General features: G+C 37.9%; 1 protein-coding gene across 3 annotated transcripts in view; it reads left to right on the forward strand.

The window, feature by feature from the left end:
* LOC127659451 (ecto-NOX disulfide-thiol exchanger 2-like) overlaps window positions 1-18,884 on the forward strand; it is a 192,063-nt gene that overhangs the window by 123,545 nt on the left and 49,634 nt on the right. For 2 of the 3 annotated variants that reach the window (XM_052149280.1, XM_052149281.1), the window contains 2 exons: window positions 5,972-6,127; window positions 17,340-17,546. In XM_052149280.1, the coding sequence (XP_052005240.1) occupies window positions 5,972-6,127; window positions 17,340-17,546 (363 nt within the window). The remainder of the gene's footprint in view (window positions 1-5,971; window positions 6,128-17,339; window positions 17,547-18,884) is intronic. The other variant, XM_052149282.1, reaches the window with a different exon arrangement.

Genomic DNA, 18,884 nt, shown 5'->3' on the forward strand with positions numbered 1-18,884 from the left:
TTCTCACAGTCTGAGAGTCCTTCAAGGCAGGCTTTCATGTGTCTTGCACATAGGAGAGGCTTCCGTCTGGACACACTGCCATATAGCCCAGATTGGTGGATTGTTGCAGTGATGGTTGTCCATCCGCAAGATTCTCCCATCTCCACACATGATCTCTGGAGCTCAACCAGATTGACCTTCGGATACCAAGGCCCTTCTCCCCCAATTGCTCAGTTTGGCCAGTTGGCCAGCTCTAGGAAGAGGCCTTGTTGTTCTAAACTTCTTCCATTTAAGAAAAATGGAGGCCACTGTGTTCTTGGGAAATTTCAATGAAGCCAAAACATTTTTGAAGCCTTCCCTAGATCTGTGCTACAACACAATCCTGTCTCTGAGCTCTGCAGATAGTTCCTTTGACCTCATGGGTTGTTTGCTCTGATATGCATTTTCAGCTGTGAGACCTTATATAGACAGGTGGGTGCCTTTCCATATCATGTCCAATCAATTGAATTTGCCACAGGCGGACTCCAATAAAAGTGTAGAAACATCTCAAAGATAGTCCATATAAATGGAATGGATCTGAGCTAAATTTCCAGGATCATAGTAAAGGGTCTGAATACTTATGTCAATGTGATATTTAATTTTTTTTTATTTATTTTTTTTTTATTTTTAGCTGTAGGAAACATATGTACATTGGATCAATCTACCTTTGATAAAACGAGGTCAGCTTCTAAACAAATGTATCTTTTTATTTATCCAGATGATTTTGGTGAGAATCATCTGCCTTAAAGGTGTCGTAAATTCTTTCAATTTTTAACAGTCTACTTTTCCTGGAGAACAGGCCTGTAATTTTTCAGCCTGCTTAATGTGCTGTGTGCTAGCCAGGAGCAGGCTCCATTATTCATCAGTCCAGTGCCTATTACCTTAACGATAGAACACAAGCAGGTCTGCACCTGCCACGGTGAGGTACATTAAAGACCTTTGCAGAGGGCCATGTCCATCCCACCTAACACAGAACTGTCAGAAATTACTCTTAAATTGTGCATCAAAGAATGAGCAAGCAGCCTGTTTTATGTTTCCCAGACTCAAGGCTTACCATTGTGTATAGCGAAAATCTCAACGGATTCTATTCGGGTACTAGGAAACCTCTGAAATTGAAGGAAGCATGGAATTTCATAACCTGCTTTAATGTAAAATTTACTGCATTGGGATGATTTAGAAATGTCTATTTTAAGAAATTAATTTACACCGACAGCGATTAAACCGCTCAAGCTCACCAAGTCAATTCCTAGTAGGCGTTCCTACAGTACTTGACTAAAGTATCAAGTAGTAAAGATGAACTCTGCTCAATTTTGTTTTGTTTCTTAGCCAGTGTTATCTATTGCTCATGTCACACCAAATCACCATCTCTCATTGAAAATGTATTACTTCTGGTTTCTTTTTTCTTTCAATTACTGGCTATGTGAACACCCCTTAAGTGAATTAAACAAAAGATATGTAGTGCTATGAAAAAAGTGCATGTTTTCAACAAATATTCAGTTAATCTTCATTTTGGTAATTAATTTATTGGATAACAATGACTTAAGTGAAAAAATATATTCTTTGCCCCCATTTCTATGAGGTTACAATTCAGCTTTTTTAAAAATGGCTTCACATTGTCCTCAAATACTCTCTGATGTTATCCATGAGTTCCCTGGGACAATGAATTTATAGTTCACTGTATAATGATAAATTGGCTATGCCCTGTTTCAGAAATCCAGTCCCAAACTATGCCTTCCTCCACCACACTATGCAGCTTTTAGGAGATTAATTTGGCCAAAGGCAGTTTATGGTTTTTGCATTGTGGCCGAGCAACCTTGTCTTTTTCTGTTCCATAGAGCACACATTGTTCCAACGATCCTAAACCTCCCCTTGCCTAGTAAACCTCAGTCATGGATCTATATTCTTTTTTTTTTCTTCTTTTATTTTTTATTCCTTTGTGACTTTGCATGTAGGGCAAAGTTTTGCAGTCACTTTTTGATGATGGACTTTTGTACTTTGACACTGACTGAGGCAAGTCTTAGAAGACTTATAAGAGGACGTCCGGCCCTAGATAGATTGTCAGCGGTTCAAAATGTTCTCTATTTGTAGATGGTCTTACAGACAATGTGATTGACTACAAATAGCTTTGAAATGGCTTTTAAACCCTACCTGGACATGTGGGCATCGATAATGATTTGTCAGAGGGCTTTGAAGAGCTCTTTGATCTTTACATGATGTAGCCACACAACTCAAGTTGCTCTCTAATAGTGCCCTAATCTGGTTTGGTGCGCCTGAATCTAAATATAGACAAATGATGCACTGACAAATGCAGAGGTGTCATTTTTCCACACGTTGACATATTTTTCCTGATTCAAGTACAAAGGAGCAATGTTATTTGTACAGCATGAAACCATCACTTTATATTACTATTGTTAAAGTGATAATCCAATTTCATTTTGTTTAACCCTTTCAAGGAGTATGAGTACTGTTTGACACCACTCAGGGCTAGTTCTGTTTTCAGATATTTTATTATTCTGAAAACATAATATTGTTTAAGAAATACCTAATAAGTAATTGGAAGGATCTGTTTGAATGAATTGACAGGCTGAAAACATAATAGTAATATTTTCCAGTCCATGCAAAAAAGTCATTTTCTCAGAAACCATAAATTAACACGAGATCATAACAAAAGTCGATGTTTGATTTCCAGGAAAGGCATGGACTGATAAAATATCTGCATTAATTGCTTTGTAAGTCACTTTAAATAAAAGCATCTACCAAATGCATGAATGTAAATGCTGCCTAAATGGATGGCTGAAAACCCATCATCTGATCTGCTGAACTCTATGCTGCAAGACATTTCCTGTTCAAATGGCAGGAGTGCTCAGAAAACATAAATTCATGTAATTGAGTATAACTTGTATTGATCCCGAATGCGACGAAGACGAGGGAGTGGCCGGGCATCACCACACCAAAATATTCCTTCAATATTTAATCATACATTTTATTACACTTTGGTTTTTGCTTTCAAAAAATATTTGTAACATTATTTCTCTAAGTGAACGAAGCGAAAATATTGGCAGTAAAAATCTGAACAACTGGTCTGACTAATCCTTGGATTAGCATGGTCTTCTACCCAATAGAAATAAAGGAATCATAGGCTAAACATTATGCAACTCTTTCTCAGCACTGCATTCAGTCACTTGTGAAGTACCTTTTCTGCATCTCTCATTTTATCTTCATCGCTCAGTCACACAGGAACTGGAACTTCACAAGGATTTGCCTCTGGTTGTTAATTGGGATCGAAAGGATAGGTTTTTCATAGTCTGCTGTATTCCTGTGGCTGCAATTAATATTTGTATTATAAATCCTATCCTTTGAAAACATCCTTATTTTTTACTTCCTCCAGTTCTAGAAAACATAGCTGAAGACAAACAGACCTGGCTGGGCGTTGTCATGCATCAGGAAATGAGGCATCCATTAAGCTGTGAGTCACCTCTCAAGTGTCTAGGGTGCATCTTATCTTCTGGCTCCATTAGTGTCTATGAGACAGATATATCAGTACTAACAAAATCATTAAGGCAGCCGATGTGATGGCCAGATCCTGATACTCCTTTGTCTGTTCTTGCTGCACCTTCTGTCCAACCTCTGTTAATGGTTCTGCTAGAGAAGGTCGTGTACCGAACCTGTTGCCTGCTGAAGAGCTTTCACCTCTTAAACGGACCTGCCAGTTCAAATCTCACAGCTCTAAGCTCTGATTTTATCCTTATCCTCCATCCTGACCCTCCCTTTGAGACACAGACCATCGTGAAAGCCGTTGTGCTATAATATCATGCAGTTAGAGTTTTTTTGAGCTTCTGGGCAATGGATTAAGCTGTGTTATAAAATACAGTTGCCCTCCTGGGCGGCATTCAGGAAGTGCTCAATCATTCAGTATTTTATGGATGAGATGAGTTGAATATAGGTGAATGGAATCACAATTCTCTTTATTTTTGATACTGTGAAGTGTTGTTTTTAATTGCATAAGCCTTTGAATTAAGGCAGTGGCTTGTCAATATTGTTGTGAGTTGTAACTTATTAGTCTCAGCCCATAGACTGTTCATTGACCATTTGATGCATCTTTAATCAAAATATCATAATTTCTCTTCCAGCGATATGACTGACACTACTCTGCAGACTTATGCAAGACCGCAGCAGTTAAGCCAAGGTTTTAGTCAGTTTTAACCCCGTCCCTTCAAAAGTCATGGACACAAACCTGGCTTCAAGCAGCTAATGCAGAGTTGAAGAGGTGTGTTTTCGACTGTTCCCCTTTCAAAATCCTGTTCCCTACCCCAAACGACCTTGGTTATTGCTTGCTTGAATTTATATTTCGAAGGAGGAGGAATGACTGTGAATTTGCGTTTGTGTTTCGAGACATTTCACATCTAAATGCTTTCAGAGGTGATCACTATTGAATACAACATGAGTCGGATGTGTTTTGAGATTATTTATATTTAGTGTATTGGATTCAAAATGTTGAAATATTCTGATCTTTTACTCGCTTGTTTCTCATTCATCTGCACTGGGATTTAACCTCGTTGTAAGCAAATGCCTCAATGTTATGTGTGTATTTATGGATTAATGATGTCATCGTTCGGTTCTCAAATCAGTTGGGAACGGTGGAAAGGGTGTGTGTGTTTCTATTTGTCGACTGCTAAAGGCCCCGATATATTTGCAGAGAAGTTGTTCTTTTTTCTTCGTTCAGGAGTAAAAAGAAGTTCTAAAGAGCTGAGCAACGGTACACTTTTCCCGAACATTCAGACACCCGCCACACTGCTGTGGGAGGTGTTTAGAAGTACATTTAAATATGAGGACGCTCAGTAAAACCTTTACTAATATGACATTAAAATGTGTTATCAATTACTTTATGCCTCATTCTATGAGGCATAACCCTCTCATAAAGGAACACCTCAATTGATTTCATGCACATTTGATAAGCTATTGAAAAATATATTTTTATGATGAAATTATAACGCAGGATGCAAAAGATGGCTCGAGGGTCGCATGCTGCATCGTTGAGTAGCACTGCTAGCACATGCAAGCTACATAAAGAGACCTTGTCCGAAAAGAACGATTTGTTGCAATTATGGATTATTGTGATGTGGAAAGCTAATTATTAACATCAGAGAAATGCAGCCTCTGACTTAAGGTCATTTACACTAACCTAGATATATTAAAACGATTCAACAATAGTGGTCCTTGTTGCCCCAAACATTGCAAATATACAGTTCTATCCTTCTAATTGGTCATTTGTACTCATGACAGAAAAGATCTTGCGACCCAACAGACAAATGATCCATGACCCACTTTTGGGTCATGACCCAGAGGTTGAGAAAACTTGATGTAGTGCATAATTTCATTATTTATTTATTCACGTATTTACAGTGCAATTTAGATGTTACAGGTCTTTCCTTCCAGAACTTTTTTAGCAATTGTTATCCTATGCCAGAGGAAGAGCTTGTTTATCTTGTGTGCTTGCAAATACAGGAAATGTATTTGAAGTATTTGAGTAGAGTGCTCTCAGTAAGTTTAGACCGACTTATAAACCCAGCCTCTCTTCACAGGAGCAGCAGAGACTGCAGAGAGCGAGGCTTTGTCATTTCCATTTCAAAGAGCAACCACGCTGTCATGCAGATGTAGTCTAAACCAATACCTGTAAATGAAAGCCAGTGTTCACTTTTTTGCCCACAGACGGACAGGATATGCATAATAATAAGGCAAACAGCTGGTGGAATGAGTCAGTAAAAACCTAGTCATTCAGAAAGCCTTTTAAATATGTACAGGTATTTGTCTTATTTGTTTGTTTATTATTGAGGGAGAGAACATTTAGCTCTCTAGAATTCATCTGTGCTGCAACAGAATAGTACCACCATACAGACCAGAGGGGTTTTTGTTTGCTCAGTCATTTGTGATACCCTCTGCTCTTTTCCTTCAGATTTTGACCCCAGCCTTGGCATGATGGCTGGCATTGCTCCAATGAACCCCATAATGCCCGGCCTTGGGATTGTGCCCCCGCCAGTTTCACAAGACATGCCCATCGTGAAGGAAATCATCCACTGCAAGAGCTGCACGCTCTTTCCACCCAACCCCAGTGAGTCTCTCTCTCTCTCAATTTTCACTTTTCAAGTACTTTATTGGCATGATTGTGCTTACGTATAATATTTCCAAAGCATTAATACACAAAACAGATAATGACAAGACAAAAATAAGAATAAAACAGTAACAAATAAGAATAAAATAAGGTACCAGTTAATTGATAAAATAAAATAAAAACTATAACAGCAATATACACTATACAATATAAAATAAGCATTTAAAAAGATATTATGAACAAAAAATACTGTGACCGAAGTAAATTAAGGCAGTGATTGGTTTCTGAGAGTGTGCAGCTCTAAAATTAATTTTGCTGCAACTGATGCATGAATGTCCTCTCACAGTAACACCTGCATTTTATCTGTTTCTGCTGAACTGGAAAAGTGTGGCATGAGGTTTGAGTGTTTGTTAAAGTATATACCTCTGTACATTTCTCACAGTGAAGGAGGTCATATCTGATCTGTCTCTCTCTCTCATAAACACACACACAAACACACTCACTTGCTGTCTCCTCTATATTTTCCCCAGTCTTGTTTGTGAATACATTATATCTACTCCATTTACTTTGTATGCAATGATAAGCATTATTTTTATCCCTCATGCATTTTAAATAATATTATTGACTTCAGCAATCTGATCCGAAATGCTGACCAGGTGAAAAGACTGACATAGCTGAGATGAAACAGCCAATAGAAACTGTACAGCCTGTATATGCACTCCTGTGGAATCAGGGTAGATGTCATATTTATGCATATAAATATGACATAGTTGATGCATGTGGAAATAATGCTGTCAGCGAGATGCTGCTCATCAATAATAATAAAAAAATCATGTTTAGACAGAACAACAATTAATAAAAGCGCATACAGACTCAAAAATGCATTCGTGTGAATGGCCCATTTAAGGTGTAGAATGTGTAATTTCTGTTTTCAAACAGGTTTACCATGCACTTCCACAGCTGCAATTGGTCAACACACAGACCATCCTGCCCCAAAATGATGTCATTGGTTAAGACATTGTTGCTATGTTGGGCTGGTAAGGATGCTCAAACAAACAGTGATGTTTTGATAGTTTTTAGGTAAATCCACCTCCAAATGGTTTACTTATTAAGGATTAGACAAAGTATTTTAACAAAAAGATTACACATTTACATTTAAATGTATTCATTTGGCAGACACTTTTATCCAAAGCGACTTACAAAAGAGGAAAACATAAGCGAATCATCTTAAGGAGACAGTGGTACAAAAGTGCCATATTACAAAGTTTCACTAGCATCAGAATAGTATTCAAAACATATACAAGTGCAATTTTATTTTTTTTATTGACTAGTTAAGTGCTATTGGAAAAGATGCATTTGGAGTAGTTTTTTGAAGACAGAGAGTGAGTCTGCTTCACGGATGGAGTTGGGAAGGTCATTCCACCAACGTGGTATGATGAAGCTGAAAGTCCGAGAAAGTGTTTTGGTGCCTCTTTGTGTTGGCACAACAAGGCGCCATTCCTTAGCCGAACGTAGGCTTCTAGTGGGTGTGTAGCTCTGCAGAAATTATTTTAGGTATGTTGGAGCAGATCCAGTGACTGTTCTGTATGCCAGCATCATAGCCTTGAATTTGATACATGCATCAACCGGTAGCCAGTGGAGAGAGACAAGGAGTGGTGTAACATGTGCTCTCTTTGGTTCATTAAAGACCAGACATGCTGCTGCATTCTGGATCATTTGCAGAGGTCTAATTGCACATGCAGGGAGGCCTGCAATGAGAGTGTTACAGTAGTCCAGTCTAGTTATGACAAGTGACTGAACGAGCAGTTGTGTGGCATGTTCAGATAAGAAGGGTCTTATCTTCCTGATGTTGTAGAGTGTAAATCTACATGATCTTGCGGTCTTTGAGATGTGGTCCATGAAATTTAGTTTGTTATCTATGGTATATTAGATTTCTAGATTTCTGATCGTTTTTCAAGGCGTTACTGTAGTTGGACCCAGCTGCACGGTGATGTTGTGTTCAACTGCAGGGTTGGCTGGAAAGACCAGGAGTTCGGTTTTGGCTGGATTGAGTTGCAACTGGTGTTCCTTCATCCAGGCCAAGATGTCTGCCAGGCATTCGAGCAGTCACGGTGGTGTCGTTGGGCTGGAAAGACAAGTAGAGTTGTGTGTCATCGGCGTGGCAGTGGTATGAGAAACCATATGCCTGAATGATGGGTCCAGTGATGTTGTGTAAGGTCAAAAGTCTAATTTTCAAAACCCATGTTATTCAGAGGCTTTTTTGTCCACTGGATTATTCAACTGTTTCATCATATTTAATAGACATCCATCCCTCACAGCTTCATTTTCATTAGCATCAAATTAAATATAAAAAAATTGCCTCTACCCGCACTGAGTTCTAGAGACTGACTATTAAAATTCTAAAAAGATTATGAGCTCCATGGTGTAGCAGGGCATGTCACCTTGATAAGATGGGGTTATCATTTTAAAAGCCAGCTGCCACTCAAAGCTTCAAACTGACAGAGGTGCTGTGTTTTTATTTGAGATAGGAGCTGTCATTCATTCTTTCATGTTTACCCTTATATCCCTCTCATTCTATCATCTGAATGAGCTCATCTGAATTCAGATCCTGTTATAGTGAGAGAGGTCAGGCAGAAGAATGAAACTGGAGGGGAATGAGGTGAAACTCTGTCTGTAATTGAACAGTTGACCTATAAGGAGGCTGAGGTATTCTGGCATGTAAAATATGCCACACTGCAAGAGGAGGGTCATAGAAGACAATGATTACCTGAGAGAGTTAGTGTCCTTCAAACAGCTGAGCTTCCTGCCGGCTTATCACGCACCACGTGCACATCTGTAATCATAGGCTATCTCCTCTCGTAATGGTACGTTCATCTTAGGTGTTCTAACCCACCTGCCTACATGAGAGTGACAGACTGACACACCTTCTCTGGACAGTGCTTAAAAAATTATGTTAGACGTGGATTGATACCAGAGCAGGAAGTACGAGAGAAGCATTCAAAACATGACATGGTAACCATGACGCTCAGCTAGCATCAAGTTGAGGCTATTATTGTAAATGAAAACTGTCATGAAACTAACAACTACTAGTAAAAAATATAATTATTATATAATTATTATCGGCCACATTATGCCGACTCACCGACAAGCACCATCTACAGCATGTTTACCTTCCTCGCTGTGCAAAAGAAAGCGTGTTGCACTAGCAGCTTGGGACACCCGTGTTCGCATCCCGCGTTGAGACATGTAATCACGTTCACAGAATCGGTGATAAGAACAATTCGGAGGTTGCATTTTTCACTTTAACATCACATTTTTATACACTGTAAAAAGACCCAGATATTCTCGGATGTGAGGGAAAATTCTGACCAATCAGTACACTAGATGTTACCGCAGATTCACGTGTCTGAAACGGAAGTGGAACATCATGTTGGAGTGAGAGTTTACAGTTCGCCAGTTTCACTCTAGTCTTGTCTAGTCAATTTATTGTTTATTGACAGTAATTACGATTTTAATTCTGGGATATATTTGACCACTAATGGTAAAGGTTTGGGGTTTAGGTTGGGGGTACAGTTTATAAATATGCATTCCTCTTCACTTTATTACATTCTGTAGATTTGAAAATAACTCTTCACAACTCATTTTTGGTGCCCATCCATGGACATTACACATGGAAAATGGAGCTCACATGTGCCCACATGCAACACTTACCGCTTTGGCCACTGGGGGCAGTGTTTCACATTTCGGTAAGCACAGATCGATTTTAGCTAAATAAAAGTCAGCCTACTGTTTCCGATTTCATCAGTCTGTAGTTTGTCGTATTGTGAGTTTGCCAGAAGCTTGAGTGTTGTCTTTGTTATAAAAACTAATAAAAAATTGTAAAGCTATGTAGATATTTTCCTAGAGAATTATTTTGTGCATGCTATTTTGTTGTCTTTGAAGGCCAGTTTAATTTCCGGCCTCACAAAGATTTCTCTCTTGCTTGGAAAAAAAAATGTTTTGTGAGAATATTCAATTGTAAAAGAATGGGATTTCCTTTAGGAATGTAACCTTGTCATTATTCACTGAACTATATAACTGATAACAGAGGCAACTTACTGTATATTGATCCTAAAACCCCAGCTTAACTACATGAAAAGGACAGTCCATAAGCACGAGATGTCACAGTAAAACCTGGTCATTCTTGACATATTTTCTGAGTTCAAGACCGTGAAGGATGATTGTGCCAAGCTTCTAGAGGAGAAAGAGAGGAAGAGGGATGTAGAACAAAGGCCTACTTGTTTCTAGGTCTTAATGGGGGAAGATTGGGGCATCAGATTGCATGGCAGTGCAGAGTTGGATGCAGTGAATGCTGTCTGATGAGATTTGGACATATCCATAAACATGACAGTCTCTTCTCATCTCACCTGGATAGAACAGGCTATCATGCACATATCGCGCACTGTAGCGAGTTTCTTTTCTCCGCACCAGTCCGTGCAGAAGTGGATTTAATAGCTGGTGACAGCTGTGCTCTCCTGACTACGGCAATCATTTATGGTTACTCTCACCTCAGTTGCCAGAAAAAAATTATGAAAGTCCTTTTCCCAAGTGGCTGCTGTGGCTAATGCTATTTAACATAAAATTTTACAAACTAAAGCCTCTCTGCATCACCACCTGCTCACTTATTTGCTGTAATCCTTCCATTTTTGTCCTTAAATGTCTCTTCTGTGTTGTCTTTAATCCTAACCTGTTTTCATTTCCTGTATGCACTTCCTTTACCCTCTTTGCCAAAGTCGTCCACCCTTTTCTCTCTGTCTTTTCTCATGCCCTTCAAAGTAAAATATGAATGCAGATATCAGCATTTAAACCATATGTCATTTATCGGTGCATATTAAATGGCAGCTCTGTCTGCTTTGATTGGTGCTGTAAAACTAATGGGCTTATTGCTGTCATCCTCATCATTTATTTTTATTTAATTAGATTTCACAGATGGGGATATTTGAAACATCCTTGTTTAATTCTACTCATAGAACCTCTGCCTCAAACTTAAATATTTATTTGCCAGACACTCTAATAAGGATATAGTTAACAGACAGTCTCTCCTGCAATTATGCAAATGTTTAAGTTTTGTATTGTGTCACCCTCACTGGTCATGTTACTTATAGGATGAATGGACCCAAAAAGTATTCGGCAACTTAAGCAACACTTGTCTGAATGTCCTTGCATTAGATAACAAATCATCAAACCATCTTCTACAAACAAAGGATTCCAATGTGATTATTAGCAGATGTACTGTATGAAGTCAAGTAACAATTGGTACTGTCATTTTTTGTTGTTGACTGATAAGGGTCTTTTAGTGCCTACTGCTGATGATTTAATTTGTGTGATTTACTGTAATTTTAGAAAAACAGATATACAAAAAAATGCTGAGATTAAATTGGTTTACACAAGAGACCAAGCACTCAAAATCCATGCATAAATATTTGGGGAAAATGCTATCTGTTGAAGTAATTCATTAAAAATGACTAATTACTATTCTAATAGTGTAATTAAATTACTGATATAACTGATTACAAAATTGGAAAAGTAATGACATTACTAATTACTTAAAAGCTTTTTTATTTTTGCTAAATTAATTAAAAATACAGTGATATCTATATTTCCTCATTTATTGACTCGTTAGGGGGCATACCAAGGTGTAGATATTAACATCATTTATGTTTTATATATATATATATATATATATATATATATATATATATATATATATATATATATATAAACATAAATAGTATAAATTAGATAAATAATAATTTAAATATATCAAATATAATCACACAGATTTAAATCTAAACTTCTCTCTCCACTGCCCCTCCACAAGAGCCCTCCAAAAACACAAAATAGCTGCCCCATTTCCCATAAAATGGGAAATAAAACTCCCCAGCCTTCTACATGATGCTTCCTTGAAAGCCGCCACCCTCCCCATCTCCGTGCACCATTCTTGAAATGTGGGCACTCCAGCCGACTTCCTTAAAGCAATTTGTCTGCCAATCATGACACTGGTTAGAACCACATGTTTATCTCCTATATTATTGACCGCCCCATCTCCTAAAATACTTCTGGGGCAAAATGAAATTTGAATGCCCAAAACATCACAACTAAAACTTTGAACCTTCAACCAAAATTCTTGATAATTTATGTTTTAAAGTTATACATATAAAATGTTATTTTAGAAATATGTGTAATCCAAGTAATTAATAGTAATGAACTTAATTGGAAGTCAGTAACTGTAATCTGATTAAAAGAATTTGAAATGTAATGTGCACACACACTACTTTTTGTACAAAAATAATTAAATGACAGTAATTAATTATTACTTTGTTGGCAAGACTTCCTCTGAAGGAGGAGTAAACACTTTTATTGACCAAGCGAGCACGGTTATCATACAATGCCAATCTTAAAATCGCCATATACTATTTCTAATTATTTTAAACCAAAAGCTCCATTGTAACATAATAGTTATTTGGGCAGCTTAAAAAAAACTGGAGCATTTTCTTATTAATGGTAGCTTGTAATAGTGTGTGAAAGGCTGCAGGATCTGCTCCACAATGTAACTCATCCCAGAAAAGGCACTCACAGCAGCGGGACTGAACCTATCCTGCCCAGGATCTCTGTCCTGCTGCGGAGCTACTTTACCAGCAACTTCAGCCCTGCTTCACACCTTCCCAAACCATCAGTCTTATTCTGCAGCTCTACACAGCCTCAGCTTTACTTGACTCCATCTCTGCATCAACACTGGTGCCATATTCCAGTCTGCTGAGGTTAATAAATGGCCATCGACTGACTTTTACTCCTTGCCATTTGAAAAGCCTGGCTTTCTGAAAGACAGAATAGAAGTTCTCAGAAGAGGATGAGAGAGAGAGAGAGAGAGAGAGAGAGAGAGAGAGAGAGAGAGAGAGAGAGAAACCAAGCATAGCTAATATAATCTATTTTCTTTCAAGAGCCTGGAAAGCCACCGATTGCATGAAAGGATAGCAGTGATTCTGTGCCCATTTTACAGATATACCTGCCACTATCAGGCCAGGCTGCATATGATGCCTTTCACTGGCTTCTAAACCTACAGCCTGTGACTGTGTGCATGTGACTGACCTTTATATCCGGCAAAGCTCTCTTCTCCCAAGAATTGAGGGAGCTTTACACCTGGAAGCCATAGTTTGCCCAGAGCTCTGCCATTCTGGCCTGTTTCATCACCACAATCCACATATCACACACACCTCTCTATGCCATACCTGTCTGTGCCAGCTGAGGTCTTTAACCTCAGTGATACTCACTGCTACTTAAAAGACATATTGGCTATGTCTCAAAACACTACCTAGTCTGCATTTTTGGGCATCAAAGGCAATTTGGATAATTAAAATCATTTTTGGGTATCATGACATGTTCACATTTTTATTTTGAACCTAGACAGAATTGTTGGACATCACTGACATGTTTAAATCTTAAAATCATTTGTGGACATTATAGGCATGTTTGAGTGTTTGAATCAAACCTAGTCGTCATCTTTGAGCATTGTATGCACTTTCAATCATTCAAATTGAACCTAGACAGCATTTTTGATCATTATAGGCATGTTTGAATGCTCCCATCAAAACTATACAAAATTTTTGTACATCATAGTCACTTTCAAATCTCACCTAGGCATCATTTGTTGGGACATTGTGTGTTTCAATATTGGAATTGAGCCTGGACAGTATTTTTTGGTTTAAATGGTTAAACATTCACTCACTGAGCACCTTTATTAGGAACACGTTTACACCTACATATTCATGTGATTATCTAATCAGCCATTCGTGTGGTAGTGATTTCGACCATGGCATGATTGTTGGTCCCAGATGGGCTTGTTTGAGTATTTCTGTAACTGCTGATCTCCTGGTATTTTCATGCACAACAGTCTCTAGAGTTTACTCAGAATGGTGCCAAAAACAAAAATCATCCAGTGAGTGACAGTTCTGCAGACAGAAATGCCTTGTTGATGAGAGAGATCAACAGAGAATGGCCAGAATGGTTTGAGCTGACAAAAACGCTACTGTAACTCAGATAACCACTCTGTACAATTGTAGAGAGCAGAATAGCATCTCAGAATGTGTAACACGTCGAACCTTGAGGCGGATAAGCTACAACAGCTGAAGACCACGTCAGGCACTTTATTATGACCATAGTGCAGTGAGTATAAATTCTTGAAGCTATCTATGATGCCAAACATCAAAATCACATGTTTTAATATACCCTACAATATGATGCCCAAAAACACTCAAATGTTTAAATGTGGTAGGCAGTTTTTAAAGGTTTTGAGGCACAGCCATGTAGACATGGTCAAGAATACTACATTACCATCAATAAGGTTTTTAGTTGCAAAGCTTTATAATTATTGACCTATATTAAAGGTGCACTAAGTAAATTCTTGTTCATATCATCTTAGACATACACTGACAGCTAGTGGCCTGGATGCAGCATCATTCAAACACAGTAGTTTTGATACAATACATTTAGATGCCAATGTAAAAAATTCCCAGTTAACAGTCAGCCATGATAACTTTAATCAAGGAATGAATGAAAGTGTCAAATAACAGGATGGTTACTGAGATTAAGCGAGTAGTATGTGGCTGGTCATGTCAATTTAACATAGAATAAAGCAGCTTTTATAAGGTTACTGATATGACTGGAGTCTTCATTTTAATGTGATTTCCTACATATATTTCAAAAGTACTATTCATATCTTAAGGAGGTGAACGTTTTAAATTAGGAAAAATGTACTTAGTGTACCTTTAAATAAAAAAGGAGAAAAAAGATACTGATCTTATAGTGGTCTCTGTAGAGGGAAAAACCTGCAGGTTTCCCACAGGGACACTGTTCTTCTTTCCTCTTTCAAGGGGGACAATACACAGCAGGTAGACGGCTTCAAGCGGAGTGAAGACTGGCTTTTGAGAAGACAGTTCATCCTATCTGAGGTCTAACTCCTGACAGCCCACTTGAGCAAACAAAAGGCACATGACTCTTTCTTGTACCAGCACACATACACACACACACTGATCACAGCCAATCTTCTTGTGAGCTGTTGAGACTTGTGGAAGTCTATGAAGGAAATATGTCAGACTTGCACATAGCAACATGCTTGTTAGGATTACCGGTTTGCACTTCTTTTACTGTATCTGGCTACTCAAGTCTCAGTGGGACTGATGAAGGTTGTTTTTGATGATCTACATTATGCACATGTCTGTCTTCAGTAACAGGAAGATAGCGCTGGGGGTTTTTCTCAGATCTTCTACATCACGGAAGTTTTCCACACCCACGTTCCTATCAACTTCTTTTCATGGTACGGTTGTTCTCTACACCGTGTATGTGTACTTATAGAGGAAGAGCGAGAGATACACCAGTGGCTGTCTTCATTTTAGCTGATTAGCGTTAAGCTTGTTGACGACTGTCTCCCAGTTGAGTGCTCACAGCGCTGGAGGTATGCAGTGCCCCCCTGCATTTATGTCCCAGACCCTCCAGTGTCATCTTAACTCACTCTTCAAAGAAACTGCTTAGACGGTACAGAATATTCAGCCACAGAGCCATGCGATGATCATTGGTTTGTGAAATAATAGGCCTTGATTTCAACGCTGTTCAGTTTCCAATTTGAGACTATTTAGTTTCTGGTTAAACTCTCTAAACTTGTCTTAAACAATTTCAGAGATCTGAGACAGTGTTATGAGCAGTTTCACATTGTCATATTGGAGTGACAATAGAAACAAATCAGCCACCGGCTTTGTCGTGAAACTCCTGAAATGATATACTTTGTCTGACTTCCTCCCCAAACGGTGAACCTGAAAACAAAAAGTGGGAGTATTTTATTTATAAACGTTCAGTGGTATCAAGGTCTTTCTTGTGCAGCTTCTAAAGAATGAATCAACTCTTTTTATTACTGGCTCACAGAAGAAACGTTCAAGAGACTACTAATGTCAAACCAAAATGTTTCATTTGCATTTGACAAGGTAAACATGTGCTCACATGGGCCAGAAACCAGTATTTTTGTTACAGCTCTTTGTAGAAAGTGATGGAAAGTAAAGACAAAACTACTTGTCCCAGAAAGAACCTCAATGATTGTGGTTAACTAGAAGCCTCAGTGTCAACTCCTGATGCCTGCTCCCATTCCATACCCTTAATGGGAAAAACAACCGCTTTGTTGGGGTCTGTATCTGGCGTTCAGAGTAGTGTTTAACACATTATTGGGATTCTTGATATATTGGATACATTTTGTTTGCATTAGTGCAAGTATTTCTACCTGTTAAAAGAATAGTTCATTGAAAAATTAATAAATACTCACTCATATGCTGTTATATTTTCTGAGCAACACAAATGGAGAAATATTTGGAAGAATGATTGAACTGTTGTCTACCATTCAACAGGAGTTCTTTGTGACCACAGCTTTTAAGCCCTGTGCAAATAGCGATCATTGCATATTTTGGTGGCATTTTCTAATTTCCTAATTTCCTTTAATGAATGTGGTGCTAAAACAACTCAGACAATGCATGCAAATAAATTACACGATCAGTGGGCACAATACATTATTAATTAATTCCCCTTTGAGTGTTTATGTGGACTTTGTGAGTTACAGTAGTTGGGTAATGATAAGACAGACAAGTTATTTTTATGCTTGATTAACATTTGCATAGACAGTACAAAAAAAGATGTCTCACACCTTGTTATTCAAAGCCCTTGACTGACATCTGATTTTCCTTGGTCCAGATGGTCAGATGCTTTGCCTACAGTGTTGCATTAAAGCTAAACATGAATATATCCTCTAACGTCATGACAGACAATGACAAACTATGGCTTATTATATTATTTTCCCCTGACAGGAACTGACATAAACATAATGCTCATCATGAGCCCCTACAATAATCAGGAGTTAGTGTAATGTGGGTGATGATGGATGGTGAGTGTTTTGGTGCAGCTGTGGAATCCATAGAAGTTAAACCCCAGTGTTTTAGAATGGAATTGAGTAATGAATCAATTTAATGCCAAGGTCATGAGAAAATCAGTAATTGATTCAGTATGTTTCATCTTTTTCATACGTGGCATTCAAAGTCGACAATGGGCTATAGACTTAATGTGGTTGAAGGCAGTGAGAAAGAAAATTATCAATGAAACGGTGGTAGTTTGATCTTTTCGTGTGCCTCTTTCTTCAAAGACCTGCCTCCCCCTGCCACCAGAGAGAGACCCCCTGGCTGTAAGACTGTGTTTGTGGGCGGTTTGCCAGAAAACGCCACAGAGCAGCTCATTGTGGAGGTGTTTGAACAGTGTGGAAGCATCATCGCCATTCGCAAGAGCAAGAAAAACTTTTGTCACATCCGATTCGCTGAGGAGCACACAGTGGATAAGGCCCTCTTTCTGTCAGGTACATACAGTATTTACAGCAACACAAACAGTTATTTTACTGTGGCAGCTCCTTTTGTTTGTTTATCATATTTGTTTGTGTTACTATTTGTAATGTTTTCAGGACTAAACAATAAAGATTTTTCTGATTTTATTTGCCCTGCAAAAATGTTTTCTGGTCCAAATAAACACGCACACACACACACACACACACAAGAAGTTTTTTTTTTTTTTTTTTTTACAAAAAAGATACAGTATTTTAGAGAATTTTAAATTATATTAGATGTAATATTAAAATATTTGAATTTCCAATAATGGCTCGACATTAAACCACATTTAACTTCATGAACACACTTTTGCTGGAAAATGATTGCATGCGGTAAAAAACTTTACTGATTTGTTTATAATTCAATCCATTTTAAAGCTAGCTAGCTAAAGTTGACATATTTAACCCTCCTATTCTGTTCAAGCACGGCTGTTTTAATGTTTGCTGTCATTTCTGACCAGAAACATCACAGGTGTTATATTTATATTTACTTTTTTTTTTTAGAAATGATACCATTTCTTCTTCCCTGAAGTAAAAACAATAAAATTAAGCAATTCTTTTGGGATTTTATGTTATTTAGATATACATTTCTCAATTTCACCATTCATTTGCATATGCAAATAAGCACATTTATTATCAAATGCATTAACTTCTTTACAGTGGAAACCTAATTGAAACAAAGAAAATATGAGAATTTCTCATGTATTGGGGCAGATTGCTGTCATCTGGTGAAAAAAATAAAAATAAGATGACTTGAAAATCATGTTATAACAATAATAGCCAGTAGATGCCTGCAGTGTTCTATTCAGCCACCGTCTGTTTAGTCATTTTCAATTTTATCACAAGTTATGCATTTGGATATATATTTAGGCATTATTACCGTGCATGTTTGCATGTGCGTGTGTGTTTGTGTGAGTGTGTGTGAGTGTATGTGCGCTGCAATGTGGGTGTGTCATAGTCTCGACCCCCTCATTTGTGTGTGTGTGTATTCTGCATTGTGGCTGATTTGTATAGATTTTATTTGACAAAATAAAAAATAAATGCTTTGAGTTTTAGTGTCATCAGTGTTTGTGTGTGCGTGTGTGCATGTTTTGCACTCAGCATGTTGTATAGTTTCACCCCTTAATTTCTGTGTGTGTTTGTTTGTTCTGTATTTTGGCTGGTTTATAGATTGTATTTGACCAAAAAAAATGCTAATTTGCCACGGTCGGTGAATTTTTGATTGTGGACAGTAAAGTTGTAGCTTTTTTTTTTACGTCCACTTAGCCTTTTGGAATCAAGTAACATTTTTGATGGCAAGTGGAGGAAAAGTCA

The sequence above is a fragment of the Xyrauchen texanus genome, chromosome 19, assembly GCF_025860055.1.
Source record: "Xyrauchen texanus isolate HMW12.3.18 chromosome 19, RBS_HiC_50CHRs, whole genome shotgun sequence".
Lineage (NCBI taxonomy): Eukaryota > Metazoa > Chordata > Actinopteri > Cypriniformes > Catostomidae > Xyrauchen > Xyrauchen texanus.